The sequence below is a fragment of the Trachemys scripta genome, chromosome 5 (assembly GCF_013100865.1).
Source record: "Trachemys scripta elegans isolate TJP31775 chromosome 5, CAS_Tse_1.0, whole genome shotgun sequence".
Taxonomy (NCBI): Eukaryota; Metazoa; Chordata; order Testudines; family Emydidae; genus Trachemys; species Trachemys scripta.
The window spans coordinates 87,726,235-87,752,337 of NC_048302.1; the positions used below are offsets into that span (position 1 = coordinate 87,726,235).

The window sequence follows — 26,103 nt, forward strand, 5'->3', positions numbered from 1 at the left end:
TGCAAAGTCCATACAAAAACCCCCTGCAGAATTGCAAAAACAAGAGATTTTTAGTCTTCTCTGCTTGGAACTAGCCCTATAAACACTTTAATCCAACACCTTCTACAAGTCCTCAATTCAAGCCTCCTCCACCCATTTTGTAAGATTTAAAAAAGTTACTTCACTTATAATTTTAGAACAATTCTACTACAGAACTGGGAGTATGCCACTTGCTCCACTACAAGAAATATCTAGATCAAAGTCCTACTAAATTTTTCAGAGGGGTAGCAGTATTAGTCTGAATCTGTAAAGAGCAACAGAGGGTCCTGTGGCACCTTTGAGACTAACAGAAGTACTGGGAGCATAAGCTTTCATGGGTAAGAACCTCACTTCTTCAGATGCAAGACTTGCATCTGAAGAAGTGAGGGACTTGCATCTGAAGAAGTGAGGTTCTTACCCATGAAAGCTTATGCTCCCAGTACTTCTGTTAGTCTCAAAGGTGCCACAGGACCCTCTGTTGCTCCCTACTAAATTGTGTAGGACTCATCCCTACTACAAATACAATCGTATCAGGCAGCCTATTTACCTTATGTCCAAATCCATGCTTATATCATAATTACAATTTGTTGCAGAGACTGAAATTCAGCCATGTTTTGTAACCAAGCTACATGAACTGGAACAGCGGCATAACCATAGATTTGCGAACAATCATAATACAGTTTCCTTGATGCAATTATATCTGTAGTGGAGATGGGCCCTTCTGTGGTAGGGAAGGGTCCACCTTTTAATATTCAGTCTGGCTCTCACTGACTATTGCTCTTTGTTGTTTTAGCTATCGAACTTTAAGGCTAAAATAAATTACTATGGTTATATCACAAACCTGAACCTTAAGGTACATGTCAAACTTAATATAGATCATTTTGTGCAAAAACGTATAGACGGTTATTTCCGTGGCATCTAGTTGTTAGAGACCATTAGAAATCTCTGTACTTGAATTGAGTATTATACATACTTATTAGACTATTGTAAATAGATGTGTCAAAGTCAGGTAAGTTATTATGTGGATCAGAAAATGTGCTTGGATTTCAGTTAATCACATCAAATTTTATGATGGTTTGTTTTCAAAGCTTTCAAAAAGGCCATCTAGCTGCAAACATATGGATTAAAGAAGCGAAGTACCATAAATTACCTGCTGAACGAACACATTGTTCAGATGACTGGCAAGTCTTCGTGCAAATTGTTCACGTAGGTCACTGAACCGCTGCTGTTGCTGTTTGACTGCATAAAGCATATCATGTCCTAAAAATCACAACAGAAAATATTTTAAGACTTGTATGTTTTTTTGTTAGGAGTGGAAGAAGCTACAGGGCAAGATTCCCTATGTGTGGAAAAACGATCTAAAAAACTGACAGGAGAGGTACTACTGTAACAATGAGAGTGTTACTTTTTCCCTTATTTTATTTAATAAAAGCTTTACCTGGTCGAAGAGCTACATTCATACACTGCAAAAGGGCATCAGCTGCATTAGTGCAGGCTTCAATGCCTCGAGAAGATGCCAGATCCCCCTCCTGGAGGGCCTTTATGTGACCTTTTGCCAAATCCATATGATTCTAAAAGATAACATACAAGTACAGTATATAAGCAAAGCACTGGCTCAAAGTTTAGTTTCATGCTATTCTATTGGAAGAAGACTGATATTATAAGACACTTCTAAAAATAGTTACTTCTCGATACAAAAGATCTCAGATTTCAGGCCACAATTAACATGCTTACAACTAGGAATTCTATCTCTGACAGCAGCTTCACATTATTCGTGTTGCTGAGATGAATTAGGTGGTTGCTTTCTGAGATCTGATCCATTTGCTCTTTTACACTCTGTAGCATTTCCTCATAACTGCTCAGCTTCAGCTCAATTTGATCCACTTCCTTCAGAGCTTCATCCAGCAGCGTCATCAGGATGTTCACTTGTTTCTCAGAGGCCATGATTGACTGGATGTTTGCCTGCAGGGCAAATAGTTAGTTAATCACTTTATAGCCTGATTGTGAATAACAATTTTATACATTTTTTTAACTGGCACCCTCATGACTATCAAATACTGTACCTGCCAAAATGTTAGGTTGTTCTGGCTTTCTCCAATTTCAATTATGTTAAAGTATTAAGATTTTAAGTGGGTTTTAGCCCACGAAAGCTTATGCCCAAATAAATTAGCTAGTCTCTAAGGTGCCACAAGTACTTGTTCTTTTTGCTGATACAGACTAACACGGCTACCACTCTGAAACCTATGACCACAGAGTAGGTGCCTTAGGCCATGGCAGTGTGTGGAATCCTCTTCTTATAAAAAAAATCAGTAAGAATAAAGTTTTGCTCTAATTTTCACAGTATTCTAATATTAGTCAGCATGCAAAGGCTGTAGTCACAGAATAATTTTAACACTTTGGTCCCTGTGATGAATATTTTATGATTTTGCCCTACGGAAAGCTGGAGTTAGGGAAACTGTTTAATTGGCAATTCAACCGTGTTTCTACATAAATCAACCCCATCCAGGAAAAAAAAACTTTCAAGCTTAAGGCAAAAATATAGTTTAACTAGTTAAAAGCTGTCTGTTCTGCAAAAATATTGGAATCACTGAGTCAGCCCCACTTTCATTAAGTTCACTATGTGACAAAGCACTGGCAGTTTGTTGTTGTTTTTTAAATAAGTTACTGTCAAAGATCAGTCAGTCCAATTCTGCAATACTGTGGCATTAATCCAAATCTCCTAGTTGACAGTGCTTGTCACCCTATCCTAAGGTGAGCGGAATATTCTTTTAAAAGTTAACACCTCTGTTATTGTCTCAATTTATTTTATAGTGTTCTCATTTTACAGAGTGAACAATTTGTTTATCTTTTTATTAGTCTATTTACATATTTCATAGTTGGTTTACTAAACATATATTTATGGATCTCACTTTTCCTTCATTTGTTTTTGGGAGACGAAAACGTCTTCTAGAATGCCTTCCTTTTCCTTCTCAATCCTTCACCTGAAGTCCATTCAGCTCATTTCAGAAGGCCTAGAAATGGCTTTAAAGTTCTTTAATATAGGTACTAGTGAACATGCAATTCTTCTGCACAAAGATAGCAATATATGTATCCAGTTAACTGTAATATGCATGATACTCTTTCTTTAGCCTCTACTTTAGAATGCACTGTACGAGTTCAGACAAATATAAAATGTAACAAATGCATAAAGCAGAAGTCTATATAATAAGATTTCAGGATTGTGTGTCTGTGTGTCACTCTGAAGCCAAGAATGTCTGTTGAATCAACATGATGAGATGGAAGCAGCTACAAGCATTGTTAAGAGCTCTTTTTGTTTAGAATATAAACAGGTTCAATTATCACTGGGATTCGTGGTCTGGTACCATACGATTTAAGTTCTTAGCCATTTTTGGCCTATTTAAAAAACAAAACAAAAAAAAACCACCACATTTTTATGAATTACACCTGTGCAATAGCTTGAACTTTCAGCTACTAGTTAAATTATACTGTCATATGTGCAAAAATGCACTGAGTTTCACAAGGTATGCTAATTCATTATATAATTAAAAAAAAATCCTTACCCCATCTAACACCTGCAGCTCTCTAGATAACTTTTCTGCAAAGGCTTCAGCATTAGAAATGGCATATTCACAGCCTTCCATCATTATTTCAATGTCCTGTTCCTCTCTTGCATTTAACTCTTGATACTCATCCACAGCTTCTTCATCTCCTCCTGCTACACTCTGATTTTCTCCACTTGGAACAGATTCTTATGAGGGGAAGGGGGGGAAAGAAAGCCCACAATTAATTCATTTTTGTAATAAAAAAAACAGGAAAATGTGCTACCATTTTAAAGGGAGATAGATAATTCAACCTCCTTTAAACAAAAATAGATTAGACTAGACTAAAAGACAAGGCCACATCAAACAGAGGAAAGGAAACACACAATACAAAAACAATACAATATAAAAACAAACAAGCATGCATGCGGGCTAAGCCCTATATTTACTTCAAAATCTTTTGTAGGGTTTTAGGGATAAGTGGCAAAGTTAAACCTTCACACCAAAGAAAGTTTGGAGAATTTCAGTAACACATCACAAGGGATTCCCAATTCATTCCTACCCAATTCCACAAGCAAGTCAAGAAAGCCTCATGGTCACTGCTACTGAAGACTGCTCATATACAGTTAGCAGATGCAGCCAGGCTTTTACCTATGTAGACTGCTAGGAGAAGCTCACCAACTACAGATGATATCTCCACCTTAATACTAAAACAAATTGGAGGCCTCTTATGAGTTCAAGAAGCAAGGGGACTCACTGTTACCCACGATGGAAAATTAGATAAAGGGTAGTAATTGGCAAGATAGTTAATGTCAAGGGATTGTTTCTTTGGCAGGGCCACATCCTACTTTCACAATCATGAATAATAGGTCTCAAACCTCCCATACTGGCCTTTACCAGCCATTAAGTGTCAAGGTTCAGTTCACAGGTAGATGTAAACAATTCCCCCCAACACATCTCAGAGCTCACTAAGTAAAATCCAGTGGAGCCGACCAAGACAGCTGCCCTCCCACCACCCAAAATCAAGCCACTTATTTAGCATTTAGGAGCCCAACCTTAGGCACTCATTTTTGTAAATCTTTCTCTCTGCCTCTAAAATAAGCTAAGAGTAATTCATAGAAGAAAAAATTGTTCTATAAATAGAAACTGAATTCACTGAGTAAAAGTGAAGTTGATGCTCAACAGAAATTTTCCACAGGAACAGGAAATAATGAAGGAAATGAGGATTACACCTTAAGACATTGATTAAAAAAAATCCAGACAAATATTAGCTGAAATCTGCCACAGGTTTCAGTGTTCTTTTGCTGTCACAATAGTAAGCTTATGAAAACAGTTTGAAGAGAGTGATTAAAAAAACATAAAAGACATTAATGTAGTCCCATACACCTTCTATCACACACCTGGAACTTGCTTTCTCTAGCAATTTGAAAAGATATTCAATGAATTATTTCAAGAGAACAAAACAACTTAATTACAAAAAAAATCATTACACAAAAGAATAAAGGAAAAGGTGTTACGCACCTTCTGCAACTTTAGGTAGTTCTGGAGAATAAAAAGGTGTGAAAAAAGCAGAGGAAAGGAAGCAAAGAATATTAGCTAAGCAGAGTATGAACATTGTGTGTGTGCTTTTTTAAATGGCAACAAGGTTGAATATTACAACATCACAAGGTTTTGAAAAATACGAGTTCAACATTAAAAAAGTAGGTTCTCAAGGAGTTTTTCACCTGTAAATTCCCCTTGAGTCTAATGACTTGAATTCAAGTGTATCTACACAAGTCATTTTAATTGTTTAATACTAGCATATGACTTCTGCCATTTCTGATTAAATCAATCTATGAAGTGTCATTTCACTGCAATTTATACTAGATTCTAGCCATCTAAATGATTTAGCCTTTTACAGTTTTACTCATGTTATTATGATACAGAATAAGTTTACTCCTGTTAGTCTGATACATCAAAGACTATTCAAAGACAATTGATTAGTCATTACATGCAATTAAATCCTACAAAGGCATTCCAAGATTTATATAAAAAAGAGTGTCAGATTACCCTGGAATAATCCTAAACAAATGCAAAAAATGAAGTTTACACACATTTGTATAACACAGTAAGATTTATACAACTGCACAAAGGGAAGTTAAATGCCAGAATGAACAGAGTTCTCCTCTTCTTAGACTTACTACATAGACCCTTACACATTAGCTTTATTGTGTTAGGGAGTTAGTGAATATTTTAATATTCACTAATTATTCTGTATCTCCAGCATACAGACTGTTTCATTTGTAGAAAATGTCTTGTTCTATTTGTTAGAATAGTGAACCTGCTTTCCCCCAAAACATAGCTTCAAATGAACAAGTATCTTTACCAATAGGGTGGTAAATTTGGATAGATATAGTTCTTAAGACCATTAATTGAATTAATTAGTTTTCCAAAACCAGACCTTGCATTTGCTTTTTATACACTTTAGTGAATATCTTTTACCAAGTTTAAAAAAAAAAAAAAAGGTTTGTTAGTTAAAAAAAACAAACAAAAAAACCCACCACCATTATTGAACGTTACCTTCCAAAAGCTGGGCACTAACATTTACGAAGTCAATTTTCTTTCTAAGATATCTCTGGTTCAGTTTCCAGATACATGAAATGAAAGTGTTCTTTTCTGCTGTGCTGCTGGCAACCCATTTGTACACTTTGTCGAAATGCAAGTCAAATTCAGGATTTTCCTGCAAAAGACAAGAGAAATCTCATCAGGCTCATCAGTTACAACTCATTCTCTGAATAGTGGAATGACAGTTTCTAGTTTTTAAAAAAAGTGGTCTGATGGTAGGACAGATGGAAGCTTTACAGCTGTCAACTATGTGTGGTGTGCTGAGATAGCAGGCATTCAAGTGTACTTTGATCAAGGAGAGGCTCAGAGACTTCAGGTAAATATTCCAAAACAGACTGTGTGGGTGGAAAGCATAATTCAGACCTTCAGGTAAAGAGATTACAGATTGGCATGAAGAACAAAACCATTTTCTTGAACTAGATCTGGTGACATTCTCATAAGATATGAAGACTCCTGTGACAGATCTTGGAGATTCATTTACTAGTACTATCTGCCCAAGGTGGTGCAATCAAAATGACCTAGGCCTTGTCTGTCTTATCTTTCTGACCACCAGAAGCAGCAATGGAACCAGCAGGAAAGCATACAGTTGATCCTTGCCCCAATACAATCGGAACGCATCCGTTACTGCATCTTGAGCAGAACTATGGAACTATTTTCTGCATTTTAGAGATTTGTAGTTGCACCCATCACTGTAGGATTTGAGCACTGGTGGATAGAGAAACAATCAGCTGCATCTATAAAAAAATTGCAAACTGGGGTTTTACTTTTCCATGTAATAAGTCACTTACAGAAAGTAAACAATTTCAATTTTATTATTACATTTATCTTGTTGCACCCACCAATGAGAACACTGCCTTAGAATCATAGAATATCAGGGTTGGAAGGGACCTCAGGAGGTCATCTAGTTCAACCCCCTGTTCAAAGCAGGACCAATCCCCAACTAAATCATCCCAGTCAGGGCTTTGTCAAGCCTGACCTTAAAAACCTCTAAGGAAGGAGATTCCACCACCTCCCTAGGTCCAGTGCTTCACCACCCTCCGAGTGAAAAAGTTTTTCCTAATATCCAACCTAAAACTCCACCATTGCAACTTGAGACCATTGCTCCTTGTTCTGTTATCTGCTACCACTGAGAACAGTCTAGATCCATCCTCTTTGGAATCCCCTTTCAGGTAGTTGAAAGCAGCTATCTAATCCCCTCCCCCATTCTTCTCTTCTGCAGACTAAATAATCTCAGTTCCCTCAGCCTCTCCTCATAAATCATGTGCTCCAGCCCCCTAATCATTTTTGTTGCCCTCCACTGGACTCTTTCCAATTTTTCCACATCTTTCTTGTAGCGTGGGGCCCAAAACTGGACACAGTACTCCACATGAGGCCTCACCAATGCCGAATAGAGGGGAATGATCACGTCCCTCGATCTGCTGGAAATGCTCCTACTTATACAGCCCCAAATTGGCAAGAAGGGCACACTGTTGACTCATATCCTGCTTCTCGTCCACTGTAACCCCTAGGTCCTTTTCTGCAGAACTGCTGCCTAGCCACTCAGTACCTAGTCTGTAGCAGTGCATGGGATTCTCCTGTCCTAAGTGCAGGACTCTGCACTTGTTCTTGTTGAACCTCATCAGGTTTCTTTTGGCCCAATCCTCTAATTTGTCTAGGTCCCTCTGTATCCTATCCCTACCCTCCAGCGTACCTACCACTCCTCCCAGTTTAGTGTCACCTGGAAACTTGCTGAGGGGGCAATCCACACCATCCTCCAGATCATTAATGAAGATATTGAACAAAACCCGACCACGGACCAGCCCTTGGGGCACTCCGCTTGATATCGACTGCCAACTAGACATGGAGCCATTGATCACTACCCATTGAGCCCGATGATCTAGCCAGCTTTCTATCCACCTTATAGTCCATTCATCTAGCCCATACTTCTTTAAGTCTCTACTGTGGGAGACTGTATCAAAAGCTTTGCTAAAGTCAAGGAATGACATGTCCACTGCTTTCCCCTCACCCACAGAGCTAGTTATCTCATCATAGAAGGCAATTAGGTTAGTCAGGCATGACTTGCCCTTGGTGAATCCATGCTGACTGTTCCTGATCACTTTCCTCTCCTCTAAGTGCTTCAAAATTGATTCCTTGAGGACATGCTCCATGATTTTTCCAGAGACTGAGGTAAGGCCTTGATTAAACTTGATTAAAAGCTTCCTTTCATTAGCCACTTGTATATCCAGCATCAACTGCACTGACCATAGACTATGGAGTTTAAATCAGGCTAAGGACTTTAGAATACCCACCTTTCCTCCAGTGAAAGTTTCATATCCTTTTAATGCTATACATTCTGTGCAAATTAGACTAGCATTTACCACGACATATTACTTGTATTGCTGCTAATGTTTCTCCTACAAGCAACTGGCACATGAAACTGGACATGATGGGAAATGAAATCTTCATTTATAGTGCTTCACAAAGCACTGTAAAAGAATCTCAGTTGCCTCATCAGTATGAGCTGCTAAGTGTGATGACTAATGATGCATTATAAAAAATGTGTGTACACACACAATTTTATGGGTGTTGTGCATTATAGATGATGTGCAATGTGAAAGGCAAGGGTCCTGTGGAAAAAAAGTAGTGTGTGATCCTGTAATTAAAAGTATTATTATAATGCATTCCCACAAGGGAGCTGAATTAAAGGTGCACAGGCAATGTTAATTCTGGCTTTTCTTAACTTTTGGGTGCTTGACTTTGCAACCATAATTTTTTTTAATAGTTTTTATAAGCTATTTATAAATAGCTTATAAAGTATGACATACGTAGAGAAAACACATACATCAGAGACATATTAGGTTCCACTGAGTAAACTGCTCTGAAAGAAAAGCCTTGATAGAAACAATAGTTTTAGGGGAACTCTGACCCATAAGGAAGTTATTTCCCTAAATTAAATTTAGATTTTCTTTTTAATTGTACTTTTCTTAAAAGTTACAACCAACACATGTGTTAAACATATATTACAGGAGTAATAAAGCTAAGCATATTCACCCTACTCTTGACGGAAATCTTCTACAAGCCAGTAAATCTAAATAACTTTTTGGATTATTCATATATAATACCAATAGGCAGAACATTAAAGGGAAGAAAGAATGAGTAATGTGTGGGCTGGTCTACACGACCACTTAAGTCGATGTAATTTACGTCACTAAGGGGTGTGAAAGAGACACCTCCCTGAGCGATGTAAGTTACACTGACTTAAGCGCTGTCCACACCGGCACTATGTTGGCAGGAGACATTCTCCCACCGTCATAGCTTCCGCCTCTTGCAGAGGTGGAGTAATTATGCCAATGGAAGAGCGTTCGCCCGTCAGCATAGTGCATCTTCACCAGATGCACTACAGCGGTGCAGCTGTGCTGATGTAGTGCTCTAGTATACACTTGCCATGTTTTGTCTCCACCACTCCCATCTCCAGTTACAAGTTCTGAGGTATGAAATACTTAATAGAAAGAATGAAAAGTTACCTTCTACAGAACAGAGATGAATTTCAGGCCAAAACCAAGTTACTGTTTTGGGCATGCACAATCTAGGATTTATGAAGAGGCAAAATATCTCAGGGTCATATACTCTTCAATAGATGGGTCAATGTTCTCATTTCTTGTGGATGGCTTATAAAAATGTATCTCATTACCATGTACACTATTTGTTTTAGACAGCTCTATCTAGGTTCTTATATATTGCTCATCACCATGGTTTCAAAGTGCCTTCTGGTACAAGCATTACTTAAAACCTAGCATGAATTATAAATCAGCAGTAATGCTTTCATTCTACAAAGGCAGTCCATTTCAAGGGGACCTGAATCTGGATAAAGATTTTATACAGTACTCAAATTGGGGGGAAAAGTAGTACTTCTCTTACAAATTCTTGCAAACAAGTCAAGCTCTACCTATCTGAGATGCCTCTGACAGACTATGTAGAATAGATACTGAGAATACTATTGATAGATAGTGAGAATACTCTGCTGGCTCCTCAGGCTTAGCTCCCCCTCACTGGAGTTCAGATACAACCTTGGGCAAGCCAGATTAGGGTACAAGCAAAATAGACAGATGGCTGCCGTCCCAGCTTCCAACCCTCATGTGATGTTAGAATCTAAACTTTGCGTAGCTCACAATTAAGAAGTGAACTTGGACTCGACAGAGCTCTGAATGAAAAACTTTTAAAGTTTCTATACAGTTAGGGAGACACATTGTAAACATAGGTCACACAAACATGAATAAATACATACTTTAACAGCATCTTTGGCATCAACAACAGCAAGATCTCGAAGTGCCCACGCTGTCTGTCTTTTGTAGAAATCTCCCTTATCGGATTTCTTCACCTTGACCACATTTACTTGCACTGGACGTTCTGTTGTCACTGTTAAGTACAGAATTACTTTCAGCAATGAGCAGAGGCTATTTTAAACCAGTAGTAATGTCAACTTCTCATCTACATTTGAATCTATGATTCTGAACAGATTTTCCCCTTCAGATAGTAAGCTTAAAGTTTCTATCTGTTGTAAAGGGATCCCTCCAGACACAGGCTTCATTTTTTATCTCAGACACAGATATGTATCACTGCATAACTTCTAAAATCAGCTACAGTGCTATGTAGGCATTTTTTCCTCATTTGTTTTTTTATAGTAGCCCTAAAATGAAGTGATGAGTTTAAAGAGCAAAGCAGCAGCTATAATGTAAAACAGAACCAAAGACTGACACAACCTAATTAAACTCCCCACAAAACATGGGCTTGACATAATATATTATTGTTATTATTTATTTGTATGATCATAGCACCTACGAGCCCCAGTTATGGACCAGGACCTCATTGCATTATGTGCTCTACAAACACAGATCAAAAAGATAGTCCCTACCGTAAAGAGCTTACGACATTGGTACAGTAACTCCCCACTTAAAGTCGCCCCGGTTAATGTTGTTTCGTTGCTGATCAATTAGGAAACATGCGCATTTAAAGTTGTGCAATGCTCCCTTATGACATTGTTTGGCAGCTGCCTGATTTGTCCACTCCTTGCAGGAAGAGCAGCTAGCTGGTGGGGATTTGGAACCAGGGAGGACCAGCAGCCCCACAGCAGCTCCCCTCTCTCCTAGGTTCCCTGTGCGGCAGCTGCCCAGTAGGCTACCAATTGCCGGCAGTTCAGCTGTCCCTCCCCCCACTGCCATGTGCTGCTCCTGCCCTCTGCCTTGGAGCTGCTCCCGGGAGCCTCCTGCTTATTGTGCAGGGGGAAAAAGGTTTTTAAAATGTTTAAGAAGCTTCATTTAAAATTAAATTAAAATGCAGAGTCCCCCGGATCGGTGGCCAGGACCCAGGCAGTGTGTGCGCCACTGAAAATCAGGTCGCATGCTGGCTTTAGCACATGTGCCATAGGTTGCCTACCCTGCTGTAGCCCAATCAGTATCCACAGTTACATTATTGCATGATTGGGGTAGAACATAGAGTTAATAAATAAATCAATCACTGGAGAATCAGGTTTGAATATAAAATTGTCCTCTCTGGTTAGGGTTATTATGGAGGAAGAGAGGTAAAATGGGGGTTTTTTGTTTGCAAGGGTTCTGAGTTAGGCCAAATTAACACTAATTTGCCAAAAGCCTCTACTGCTTGGAAGGCCTGCAACTAAACTCAGAAACAAAGGACCAAAAGTACAAAGCACAAAAAGACAGCACTCACATTTCCCCGGAGCTACCTGCCCCAGCTTCTAATAAGTACACCCCAGCCTCTTTCCCTTCCCTTTGAAAGTAACCAACATTATTTAAGGTGTTGAGCTTAAACAGCTATGCTTCACTTAAATAATTCCCAGTCAGTAATGTTATTCTTACCTGCCTCTAAACCGCAGTGGGGAATTAAACCCTAAATCCTCAGGTCACTGGCTGGCTTGACAAGCCCTCCTTCTATGAGCATACCTGGAGCAGGGTCCAGCATGGCTTTAATAGTAAAGCTTTTTTTGTTAGGAAAACATGAGTAATTTATTTTCACTCTATACCATAACTGATTCCATCCATTTATAATAAATGGAAGTACATGTTCTCTATACAGGAAAGGAACAGGCTGAGACATGAAAAACAGTTGCCACTTAAAGAAATTAAGTATAGTAAAATGAAGAGTTATATTTAAAGTGAAAAATACTCAAAGACAATGAAAAGAAATACTTTGCTGTGTCTCTCAATCAACATACATACCTGTGGCACACAAAAAGCAGTTTCTCTTCTTTTTGCCTGCTTTGCACACATTCACAATGCTCAATAAACGTTCATCATTTGGAGTGAAAATATCTCTCTGTAAGGCATGCTTGATTGCAGTCATTTTCTCTCAGCTGAAAAACAGGTTTAAAAAAGTCATGCTGAATACAATATAATGTTCAAGCACATTTATGAACTGGTTAAATACCAAAAAAACAGTTACCGGTATTTTCTTGATAGTAACTGTGGTTCAAGAGGTTGTCATCTACGTGGATCCCCTCTATGTATGCAAGCGCCTCATGCATATATCAGAATCTTTGAACAGTGCTGCCCATTGAGCCCTGTCTGCACTGTGCATGTCCTTGTACTCCCACCTACCAAGGGCATAAAGGCAGAGCCGCCTCAACTGTCCCTCAGTTCCCTCACTAATTCAGAATCCCAGGTAAAAGGGGTGCCAAAAAAGTGGGGATGGAGGATGACTCATTAGATTCATATGAATGAAAAGATCTCAAAGAGCCATTATTAAAGGTCAGTAACCATTCTCTCTTCTTCGAGTATTTATCATGAAAGTAATAAACAGTGTCCCCATTTGAAAGGTGGGATTGAAGATTCCTAACTACTACTAAACAGTGATTGTAAATATACCCCTGCCATATTTGGCATCTGATCTTACAGCCAGGTCAAGGCCATAGGATTTAACAAAAGGGGATTACTCCACAGAGCAGTCTTGCTGATCTCAGATATGGGGAATATTTCTAAAGCATGCAGAGGAGGCAGCCTCTGTTCTTTGATTGCTGGTACACCTCTTCCTACAAACACATGATTGAAATACACTGGGTAATCCATTTAGGTATACTCTTGGAAAAAATAGCCTGCCCCTTTGAAATGCTACTTATGGCAGCAAAAAGTCTGTCTAAAGGGCTTTGTTCTATCAAAACATAACAAGGCCCTTGAAACTTCCAAGGTGTGGAGAGTTGTTTTTTCCCGTGGAGAAGAATGAGATTTTGGAAAGAAAGAGAGATTAATAGATTATTCCTAAAATTGTGTCAGATTTGGGATGAGGTCTCAACACCACCTTATCTCTGTGGAATATTGTGTGAGGGTTAGTGATGACAGTTTGTTAGTTTGCTGAGCCTTGTAGCTGATGTAATAGCAAAAAAGAGGCCATCCTGAGAATAAAGTCACGTAGAGAATTGAGAGAGAGGTTCAAAGAGGGGCTCCATGAGTTTGTAAGGAAAATAAAGGAACCCCTTTAAAAATCTGGATACAATAGAGAGAAAACTGACTTTGTCTGAATCAGCTATGCGTGGGGTGGGCATGCCAAATTCACTGCAAGGTATACCTTAATGGAATTAAACGCAAAATATAATCAAGGATTATAGATATAGAGACCTTCAACGGGTCAAGGTTGCACTGAGCTGCCCAAACTGAAAAATCTTTTCTATTTAGAGGAATACGTTTTCCTCATGGAGAGCTTCCTGCTTTGCAGTAGGATTTCTTGAACTTGTAGCAAACTGTCAGTATCATTCAACCAGCCAACATCCAGTCTGTCAGATGTAACAATTTTGGTTCTGAGTGAAGTATCTGACCTCGGGTCTGAGATACTAGTCTGGAGGTGCTAGGCTAAATAGACATCCTAAGGAGAACTGGTAACCAGAATTATCTTAACCAATATGGAGCTATCAGAATCAGCATGGCTGCATCCTCTCTGATTTGCCATACCGGCCTGGGTTTCAGGGCAAACAGCAGAAATCCAAACAAAACCTTGATGCCATGGTACAAAGAAGGATCCTGGGCTCATGTCTCCCTTCGATAAGCTTAGACAGTGCATGTTCTCTTCTGTGGCAAACAGGCATATAATGGGATTCCCCCACTGGTGAAATATTGATATGATGGTGGAGCTCTTCAGAGACCACACGTGGTTGGTAACAGATTGCTAGATAGTTGCTGACACCTGGAAGATGCAGAGCAGCTAAGGATTATCCCATTTTGTCAGTACCACATTCATAATTCGATTGCCTCCTGGCAAAGAAGTGATCAATAGGCAACACCTTGATTTTTAACACATAACATTACATAGTCTGAAACCCTGCATGGTGAAATTCTTTGGAATTGGTAGGAATGCTATGCAAGTTTGATTGCTCATAATTGTAGAAGATATATATATTTATTCATGTCCTTTTGGGACCAAATTCATTGTATCTAAAAGTGGCCCACCTGTGTGCCCCAACCTGTTCCTGATGCATCCGTGATCAATGTCTTTGTAGGTCGTCAATTCCCTTTAAGGAATTATGTTTGTTTTATTGATTGTTCGAAAAGGTACAACTTCAATTGAGTATCCCTGGATTTTCTTCTCCTGGTCCAAAGAGAACGGCACACCGAGCAGTGGTGTGACACCGGGCTCTCACCAAGACAAAAACAGCAGCAGCTAGGGCAGCATGTAAGCAGACCGAGTTTGTTCAGCATGGGCATAGTTTGAAGTCCAAGGGCTTTGAATATCCCAGTTTAGGCTTGAAGCACTGGCAGAAAGAATGAGGCAAAAATAGATTTTTAAAAATATCTTTTTTGGGGAGGAGAGGGGGGAATAAAATAAAATTAAAAAGGGAAGTTGTTGGTAATTAACACTAGCTAACTAGAAGAGAGAATTCTGCTAAGGGGTAGTGGGGTGGTTACTGCTTGTTCCATCTTGCTGCCACAGGTGATACATGGAACTGAGGGAAGGTTTCAGCCACTCTGCCCTCTATGCCCTTGGATGATGGGGCATGAGGGCATAAATAGTGCAGGCCTGGCTCATACCCCTTTTCAAAAATTCCAATGTTGCGCACATGAGGTGCATGCACACTTAGATTAGGATCCACACAGATACCTACTCAAAGAGCAGACATTTTATTTGCTGTCTAATTCTCCTGAATTAGGAAAGGACACTAAAAAGCAACAGAGGGTCCTGTGGCACCTTTAAGACTAACAGAAGTTAGTCTTAAGACTTCTGTTAGTCTTAAAGGTGCCACAGGACCCTCTGTTGCCTTTTACAGATTCAGACTAACACGGCTACCCCTCTGTTACTTGAAATGACACTAGTTTCCCAGTGACTAGAGATACCAGATATACCGATCTGAAACAACTTTTAATGGTTCGACTCACTTTTGTCTGTCTTCATGGTAATGTGACAGGGAGCATATGGGTGAGTATAAGAATTATGATAACCTTTCTTTCTTTATATATACATATAAAAAGAAATTAATGAAAAGCAAACTTGTTTGCAGCAGTAAGATGTTTAACAGTACAGAATGACTCACTCTCTCTCTCTCTTTCTCTCTCTCTCTCTCTATATATATATATATGAGAAAGAGAGAGAGAGTCATTCTGTACTGTTAAACATCTTACTGCTGCAAACAAGTTTGCTTTTCATTAATTTCTTTTTTTTTAAACCACACACAAATACTAATAGCTTTTATTGTTGAATGTTCAATGAGAACAGCATATTGCTTTTGTTGGTGATGCCACTAGACAATTGAGTAATGTATTAAAAGAAAAACAGTATTTTTACTTCCAGTGCTTATGGGCTTTGACCCAGAATCCAAATGATCCAGAAATAGATAGATATTCTTTCAAATAGCTCAGAGTCTTTGAACAGGTCCAAACAAACAGCTCAGTGGTTTGAGCATTGGCCTGCTAACCCCAGGGTTGTGAGTTCAATCCTTGAGGGGGCCATTTAGGGAACTGGGGTAAAAATCTGTCTGGGGATTGGTCCTGCTTTGAGCAGGGGGTTGGACTAGATGACCTCCTGAGGTCCCTTCCAATCCTGAGATTCTAAGATCTCATATCAAACAGGATGTTGCTTTTGGACCTCAGCAAAAGTTTAAGTTGGTGCCTAATGCCAAGATGAAAGTAATCTTCATTATAGTCCCAGCCACTGCCTTCACTCTAAAATTCAGCCTGCACTCAGTTACCACATTTATGCAGTGAACCTTAATATTATGTGATGTTGATCGAGGTCAATTAAATACTGGATATCTTCATGGTACTGCAAGATTGTGAGTTCCCCTTCAAGAATAAAATATCCCATCAGATACTTTGTGAAACACCTAAAAACAAATTCCTGCATTTAGAGAGAATTTGAAAAACTTTATCTATTGTGCCTGAGAAGAGGAGTTGTGAACCACTTTCTTCAATTCAGAATTTTAGGCAATCTTTTAGATATGCTAGGTCCAGACCATTAATGCCTTGAAGATTGAGTGCCTGGAACCTGACTCAGTATTCTATTGGAAGCCAGTGTAGACAGCCGAGTAAACATAGGATATTCATTCTACTTGACCTCTCTGTAATTTTTCATGCAGTTCACTATAAAATGTGGTTAACCCAACAGACCTAAAGAAGACAATGCAGCACCGCAATGTAGACAATGTTACCTCTCTTTACATCCCTCCCCTGGCTCCCCCTCCTCTAGCATATCAAACAAACAGCACATTTGTACTTTCAATCCCCTTCACAATCAATCCTACCCTGTCCTTCATTTGCTATCAATGCTCACCTCCAATTGGCCCATGATGCCAGCCTCCATAACTCACTTGTTAAGTTTTCATATAAGCACCTTTGTGCTTTCTCGCATAACTCCCCCTCGTGCTTGGGAAGAGCTCACCATAAACATTCAAAAAGCTACCCCATTATCCTCCTTCAAATCCCTCCTCAGAACTCTCCCTTGCTGTGATGCCTACAAAAAAAAAAACAAAAAACGAACAACCTTTGACTACAGGGTGCTTGTGTGCTGTAACTATAGCTTATGACCAATATTGTCTCATAAGAACATAAGAATGGCCATACTGGGTCAGACCAAAGGTCAATCCAGCCCACTAACCTGTCTACCGACAGCGACCAATGCCAGGTGTTCCAGAGGGAGTGAAACTAACAGGTAATGATCAAGTGATCTCTCTCCTGCCATCCATCCCACCCTCTGACAAACACTGTCTCTTGTCTTGTATTTACACTGTAAGCTCTTTGGGCCAAGGATTGTCTTTTTGTACTGTGTTTGTACAGCACCTAGCACAATGGGGTCCTTGTCCATGACTCAGGCTCATAGGCACTACAGTGATAAATGTCAATAATAATCACCATTCCTCTCTAAAGGCACGTAGCGTAGCAATCAGCAACTGTTTCTCTTCCATAATCATCTTGCCTAAAGAGTCTTCCTAGGAACAGCCCTCCTTCAATATGTATGTGAGATCACATCAATGTCTAGTGAGATGCTATAGACTCCACTGCCAACACCACCCAGATTAAATCCAGCTATACATCATCATTTTCCTCAGATGCAACCAATGCTACCAGAAGGATGCCTACACATGCTCCTAAATAAAAGATGACAAACTCAACTCAAGCAAAACCAAAGTAACACTGATCAGAAAAGGGGAACTGCTTTGAAGGAACAACTGAGACATCTTCCCCTTCTCCTGATGCCTGCCCCTACTTTCTTCACTTCAAAGTGGTGCAAAATCTTGAGTCCTGCTAGACTCTTCACTAGACCTAGATGCCCAGTGGCAAAATAATCCACCTTCATCAAGCTAAGAAATTGGAGCCTTTCCTTCTGGACAAGGATTTGACCACAAAAATCCACAAGTTTATCACTTCCAGAATGATTACTCCTGGGGGAATTCTGCATCGCTGCGCGTGTGCAGAATTCATGTCCCCCATAGATTTCTTTACTTCTCTGCAGAAAAATGACTTCTGATGGGGAAGCAAAGGGAAGCCTTGAGAGCGGTCATGTGCCCCTCCCCAGCAGCACAGGCAGGTCAGTTTGGGCGTCTGGACAAGCCAGTTGAAACATAAATCATCGCCAGGGAGAGGGGCTGGGCAGTCTTGTGTGTGACAGAGAAAGACACACTGTCCCTCTCACGCACACTCGTCATGGAGGGGCAGGGCTTTGGGTTGTTTTTGAGGAGGTAGGCGTGGGGCAGTCTCTGTCCCCTCAGGCAGAGCAGAATGTTAGCAGTCTACCTGCTTAGTGAATTGTTCTTAGTGAACTGTTCCCGTTGTCTTTGTGAAACCCCCAGGAGTATAAAACAGGTGTAAAAGTTTCAAGGCTCCTTTACATTGCCAGAATGGGGTAAAGGAGTCGTATTTTAAAGGACAGTATGGCTTATAAATGCTTATGGTACTTCAGTGATTAGAACTGGTCTAAATTTTTGGACTGAAAACATTTCCTATCAAAACATGTTCCATGAACTATTTGCTACTGACTTTTCTGGAGATAGCCCGTAGCCAATATAAATTGTGAGTTTGACTCCCCAGCCCTCACTTGCTCTTCAGTTGCCTATGATGTAACACTGAGCATATGGCTGCATATATTTGTTGACTAATAACTAGAAATAAAGGGTCAAGCCTAGCTACATTACTATTAGACAAAGGAAGTTTGGGGATTTCCTCCAATGCTCTCCATTCCCATTCTCCATCCACTGTATTTTAATTTAAATAAATTACCAAAATAATTGAAACCAGCATGATTATATTATGTTATTTTGACAAGTAAAATATGCAGAATTTTTAATTTTTTGAAGCAGAATTCCCCCAGGAGTAAATTATTAATGCCACTTTGTGGCTACATTTACACTATTGGGGGGGGAAATCGATTTCAGATACGCAAATTCAGCTACAGGACTAGCGTAGCTGAATTCGACATAGCTGATCCGACTTACCCTGCTGTGAGAACGGCAGCAAATCGACCGCCGCAGCTCCCCCATCGACGGCGCTTACTCCTACCTGGGCTGGTGGAGTACGCACGTCGATTCGGGGATCGATTATCGCATCCCAACGAGATGCGATAAATTGATCCCCGGAAGATCGATTTTCTACCGCCGATCCGGATGGGTAGTGAAGACAAGCCCTGTATCTGGGGCTAGAAGTGGAAGTAACAGACTCTCCAACTTGTGCAGAATGTTGTAGCCTCTCTCTTCAGTCAGATTGGCCAATGGTAAGCACATAAACTCTGTGCACCAATCTTTCCACAGTCTTTACAGTCCACCTTCTATTACAAGTTCAAGGCCTTGGTCCCAATCTTCAAAGTAGTCAGTGGGCCAGGAGGACCAGCTACATCAGAGATCTCATCTCCATATATGTACCAACAAGACAGCTGTGCTCTTCTGAGACAGTGCATCTGACAAAGCCTAAAATGAAGTATGAGAGAACTGGAGATAAAGCATTTTTGGCTCAGTAACAAGCTTTGAGAGGAGCTAGGAATATAGCACTGGAAGGGACCTCCCTCCCAGGTTACGGAATCTAGTCCTCTGCTATCACAGGCAACCCCATCATATACTCCCATTCATAAATTTATCAAGCTCCATCTTAAAACTAGTTAGGCTGTTTGCCCCCATTACTCCTATTGGGAGGCTGTTCCAGAACCTCACTCCTTTGATGGTTAGAAACCTTATTCTACTTTCCAAACTAAATTTATTCATGGCCAGTTTATATCTGTATGTCCTTGCTCCATCATTGTCCCTTAGCTTAAAAGGCTCTTCTCCTACCTTATTTCTCCCTGGATATATTTAAACAGAACAGTCATATCCCCACTCAGCCTTCATTTTGCTACATTAAATAAGCCAAGTTTTTGTAATCTCCTCTCATAAGATTCCTCTGAAACTGAGACCAATCCAGAGTCTGATAAAGCCTTCCTAAAATAACTAGAACAGTTTCCATTGAGAGCCTCCTATGATGAACAGAGGAAGAGCAGATGACTACATGAAGACACATAGGGCATCACTTCACAGATCTAATTTACCTGCGAAGCACTTAGATATCACAACAACGAAAGCTACAAGGAAAACCTTCAATAAGCAAAGTGAGTGTCAGGCAAGTCTATTTACTGAGCCCTGACAGTATGCACACAATAGAAGAGACAGTCCCTGCCCTGAGAAAGTTACTAATAGCCTATTTAACTGGAATGCCTTCCCAGGAACAAGGAATGTCTTCTGTGATATATGCAGAAGAGTGTATGACATGTATAATTAACAGCCTGTTCCTGGCTTTTAACTTACGCCCTACCATGACAACTACCTATGCTGAACTCCCATAGTGAATGTCCTGTACCTGGCACTGAGCAGGCAGCAGGAGCGGCCTCTGCCCTATCCCAGCGCAGACCGAGTCCTCTCACGAGACTGCAACATGAGTAGTAACGTCCTGCCTCCCGTTAACTGGGAAATTCACACAGAGAAACACGGACAATAATAAATCCAGTCCACTTAAGATAGACATTAAGCCACGTCAGGTACGCTGCGGCCCCCGGGCCCCGCTGGCTTTTACCACCGTTTCCTTACATATTTTTCCTTGTTGGTGTGGAAGGTGCGAGGCGGACCGCACAGCGCGCTGTCAGACTGGCCCGACGGGGACCGCGGCGCTCGACCCCCGTTCAGTGCCAGGGGACACCTGTAACAGCAGCCCCGGCCTCTGCTCACGGGGCCCGGCCGGGGTCAGTGCCTGTCACCGCCGTGAGGAGAGGGGAGCCATGGCGGGGTCACTACACAGCGCGCCGGGGCCGCCCCTCCGGACCAGAAAGCCAGGCGCGGCGACGCCGCCGGGACGGGGACCGGGCACCACACACGGGGCGGGGGCTGCTCGGACCTAGAGCCGCAGGGGGCGGCGCTGCCCGGTCTCTGTGCAGAGCGGGGTTACCGGAGCCAACTCCCCCTTACCGCGGGGCCCGGGCAGGTGGGCGCAAAGGCTGGGGCGTGTCTCCTCCTTAGGGCGCAGCGGCTCCGCCTCCGGCCCATCTAACTCCGCAGCCACCCTACCGCGCAACAGTGAACCGCAGCGGCTTCCTCTTCCTGTCACGTGACTGGGGCGGCCCAGAAACACCGCAGTCAACTGCGGGGACGCTCGCTGGACAGAGCGACCCCTCTCGGCGGGCGGGAGCAACAGTCCGGTCACCACTGTCCTCGCAGCGCTCGGCAAGGGAATGGGGAGGGCGATGGGGCGAGCCAATAGGAGCCCAGGCAGGCGGCAGAGGGCGTGGCTCCTGTTGGGTCACCTGGGCAGAGAGTGGAGTGAAGGGGGAGGTGAAGCACAGCTGATCTGGGACTGTGGGAGGCAGCGTGGGGCAGGGGGTGAAGTCTTGAGTGGGGAGGAGGAACTAAACTGGGGCAACAGGGTCATTTGTCCTGAGCCAGGCCCCCGTCAGCAGCACCATTGCTTTTTACAGTATTTACATTTTAAAAATTAACTTTCTAGTCCCTTTGCTGACTAGAAGCCCTTTGGCAGGTGATACTGGAGTGCCTGCCATCTCCTGAGCCTGCAGGCAGCCTGACAACACCATCACCCTAAGAAGGGAGAATTGCCTCCTTCATCTCACTGGCGGGTTAACTCTGAGTCAAAACGGCAAGTGAAATATTATTAACAAAAGTAATTTTCCCTCTGTTGATATTCACCCCTTCTTGTCAACTGTTGAGAATAGGCCACTTCCACTTCAATTGAATTGGCCTCGTTAGCACTGACACCCCACTTGGTAAGGCAACTCCCATCTTTTCATATGCTGTAATATATATACTGCTTACTGTGTTTTTCACTCCATGCATCTGATGAAGTGGGTTTTAGCCCACAAAAGCTTATGCCCAAATAAATTTGTTAGACTCTAAGGTGCCACAAGGACTCCTCCTTGTTTTTGCTGATACAGACTAACGCTCTGAAACCTGTCGTTATTAACCTTGTTCTTTATGCAACACTATCAGTGTACTAGCTGCTTTGCCTGCAAATATGGAGATAATCTCTGCCCCAAAGAGTTTTCAACCAAACAGACAAAATAGCAGTGAGGGATGTAATGTAGGATGCAACAAAAGCAAAGTTGATTGCATATTGAAGTGTATAATGTTTGTTTGTGCATCATCAGCTGGCTTCATGATGGAGACAGCTAAGAAAGGTTATGCTGGTCACTTAAGTAAAACATCCAGCTAAGCTGGTATTGTAAGTGAAATTTGGGAGTACGACAGGGCTTGGGTATCACTTCTCTCTCTCTCTCGATGAAGCTTTCCTCAGAAGCAAGGTAAAAGTTTGAACAACTAAACTTAAATACAATTGTTAAATGATGAAATGTAAAACTAAACAACACAGAGTGGTTAAAAACAGCAGTATCTGATCAACTCTGGATCCTTTTCTACTGCTCTACAGCCACTAACCTTTTGGCACAGTTTTAAGTGCAGGATGTACTCTTCTTTTAAAATTAATTAGCCTGTGCTGTTATAAACTAGTGTTAAGTAAGTTGCATGTGAAAAACATATTGCACAACTTCTCTGTAGAGTTGATCTGAAAATTGGGTTAATACAATCCTTATAATGTACAGAATGACATAGGTTTTTAACTTGAAAATTACCATGAAACACAAAGTAAATAATGCACTTCTATCACCTTTCACATAAGGATCTCAAATCACTTTACAGCCCCACAACCCCAGTTTCAGCTAGGCAAGGAGCACAAGGTTCACATTACACATAATGGAAAAGCAGATTATCACATGGGGTTGAAAGCAGAAGTTATTTATCAGTACTTTGCAACTCTACACAACAGTTTAGGATAGGAAGTGAAGAAGAAGTCCATATCCCATTAAAACTGCAAGGGAATTACCTGATTTGGAATTTGTTCAGTACTTCAAAATTAAAACCCCTTCATTTGCAAAGAATACCATAGAAACTTTAATAACCATATGTGTTCAGGACTTTGGCTTTACTTCTAATCAAAAAGCATCTTCAGCAGCTCAGTGTACTCTAGCACCAGTACTAATTCAGGGGGAAATGTGACACAGAATCACTAACACCTGCAACATATGGGATTCGGATTTTGACCTTTCAAAGACAGACTCAACTCAAGCATGTATAGCTAATTAGATCTGACAGGATCACAGTGCTACAATGAGAAATGATGTCCAAATTAGGGATTTAAATAACATTTAAAAACAGTAACCGTGTAATGATTAAATGTTTACCAGGGAAACTAGGGGTGTAGAGGGGTGTTATGTTTTAGGCAGGGCTCTGCTGCTGCCACTGCACCCAGGGATCCCTGCTGCTGCTGCTGCATCTGGGGCTCTGCTGCTGCCCAGCATACCAATGTGCCCAGGGTCCCTGCAGCTGGGATGGACCCCGGCCACGGGGCTGGCAGCCCAGAGGGACCACGGGCGTGCCGGGATGCTGGGCGGCAGCAGGGTGGCAGCCGGGACCCCAGCCACGGGGCTGGCAGCCAGGACGGACCCTGGCAGCCGGGGCCCCAGCCAGGATGGACCCCAGGTGCACTGGGATGCTGGGCGGCAGCAGGGAAGCAGCTGGGACCTCAGGCATGGGGCCGGCAGCCCAGAGGAACCCCGGGCAAGCGGGACAGCAGCCAGGACCCTGGGCGGAGTTTAACCGTTAACTGAAACTGATAAGCATCAAGCTTATCGGTAAACTGGTTACACCCTTACATCTGTAGTCCAAATTCTGCCTCAGACTTTTGTATGCAACTCCCATCACCTTTGATGAGGTGATTGCAATTTGGTCTGTACGGTGAGTGACCGTCTCTTTGTGGTCAATAAACCTCATTCATATTTAGCATTGGTTGCATAAATTCTCATAGAATCATAGAAATAAAGGGCTGGAAGAGACCTTGAGAGGTCATCAAATCCAGCCCCCTGTGCTGAGGCGGGGCCACGTAAACCTAGAATATCCCTGACGGGTGTTTGTCCAGCCTCTTCTTAAAAACCTCCAGTGACAGGGGATTCCACAACCTCCCTTGGAAGCTTAATCCAGAGTTTAACTACCCTGAGAGTGAGAGTTAGAAAGTTTTTCCTTATATCTAACTCGAGTCTCCCTTGCTGCAGATTAAAACCATTATTTCTTGTCCTACCTCCAGTGGACATAGAATCATATTCTCACAGCTCTGCAAGTCTTTCATTCATTATTAGCGGTTAGCTAATAAGCGATGGTCACATAAATACCACCCTATACCGGAAACCTACTGACCGCTACACTTACCTACATGCCTCCAGCTTCCATCCAGGACACACCACACAATCCATTGTCTACAGCCAAGCTCTAAGATATAACCGCATTTGCTCCAATCCCTCAGATAGAGACAAGCACCTACAAGATCTCTATCAAGCATTCTTAAAACTACAGTACCCACCTGCTGAAGTGAAAAAACAGATTGACAGAGCCAGACGAGTACCCAGAAGTCACCTCCTACAAGACAGGCCCTACAAAGAAAATAACAGAACACCACTAGCTGTCACCTTCAGCCCCCAACTAAAACCTCTCCAGCGCATCATCAGAGATCTACAACCTATCCTGAAAGATGATCCTTTACTCTCACAGATCTTGGGAGACAGACCTGTCCTTGCTTACAGACAACCCCACACCCTAAAGCAAATACTCACCAGCAACCACACATCACTGAACAAAACCACTGACCCAGGAACCTATCCTTGTAACAAAGCCCGATGCCAACTCTGTCCACATATCTATTCAAGTGACATCATCATAGGACCTAATCACATCAACCATACCATCAGGGGCTCGTTCACCTGCACATCTACCAATGTGATATATGCCATCATGTGCCAACAATGCCCCTCTGCCATGTACATTGGCCAAACCGGACAGTCTCTACGCAAAAGAATTAATGGACACAAATCTGACATCAGGAATCATAATATTCAAAAACCAGTGGGAGAACACTTTAACCTGTCTGGTCATTCAATGACAGACCTACAGGTGGCTATATTACAACAGAAAAACTTCAAAAACAGACTTCAACGAGAGACTGCTGAGCTGGAATTGATATGCAAACTAGACGCAATCAACTCAGGATTGAATAAGGACTGGGAATGGCTGAGCCATTACAAACATTGAATCTATCTCCCCTTGTAAGTATTCTCACACTTCTTAACAAACTGTCTGTACTGGGCTATCTTGATTATCACTTCAAAAGTTTCTTTTCTCTTACTTAATTGGCCTCTCAGAGTTGGTAAGACAACTCCCACCTGTTTATGTTCTCTGTATGTGTGTCTATATATCTCCTCAATATTTATTCCACTCTGTATGCATCCGAAGAAGTGGGCTGTAGTCCACGAAAGCTTATGCTCTAATAAATTTGTTAGTCTCTAAGGTGCCCCAAGTACTCCTGTTCTTTTTGCGGATACAGACTAACACGGCTGTTACTCTGAAACCTAGCGATATATGATGAGACTATGACCCATAAACATTTTGTGCTAAGCTTTGATAAGTACCTTGAGACTTATGATGGTCTAATTGTCAATACATGTGGACTTTAACTTAAAAATCCACATTGTAAAACTACAACCTCATCTTTCGTATACTGGGTTGTTAATTGACTGAAACAATTGAAGCAGTATCAAGGGATATGCTTCTAGGTGGATATATCTTGCGTTTGTAACTCATAAAACAATATACTGTGTACATCTTCTATAATGTATCATTCATGAGGGGCAAGGTTAAAAGAAAATTTACAATCTGATAATTTCTCACTCTAACCACAAAATATAACTGTCTCTGGTAGGATCTATAACAGACTGGACAAAGTGCTTGTTAAAGATTGCACAGAATTTGCATGCAGCTTCAGCAGTATATTACTCAAATAATCATTTTTTAAAATTCCCAGTTTTTCTAACTTCAGACTCTTAATTCTATTGCCACAAAAACAAAATAACAGCACTTTTAAGGCATGCACAACACTTTTACCTCTCTACCCATGCTCTCATTCTGTAG

General features: G+C 41.4%; 1 protein-coding gene across 2 annotated transcripts in view; it reads right to left on the reverse strand.

Annotated features, from left to right (window-relative positions):
* Nucleotides 1–21,208, reverse strand: part of EXOC1 (exocyst complex component 1) — a gene marked incomplete in the record, with an annotated part of 61,527 nt that extends 40,319 nt beyond the window's left edge. The window contains 10 exon segments of one of the 2 annotated variants that reach the window (XM_034771113.1): nt 1,169–1,278; nt 1,457–1,589; nt 1,753–1,980; nt 3,579–3,766; nt 5,079–5,099; nt 6,117–6,276; nt 10,426–10,556; nt 12,374–12,507; nt 14,591–14,892; nt 21,052–21,186. In XM_034771113.1, the coding sequence (XP_034627004.1) occupies nt 1,169–1,278; nt 1,457–1,589; nt 1,753–1,980; nt 3,579–3,766; nt 5,079–5,099; nt 6,117–6,276; nt 10,426–10,556; nt 12,374–12,497 (1,095 nt within the window). 2 annotated transcript variants of the gene reach the window in all.
* Nucleotides 21,209–26,103: the final 4,895 nt, after the last annotated feature.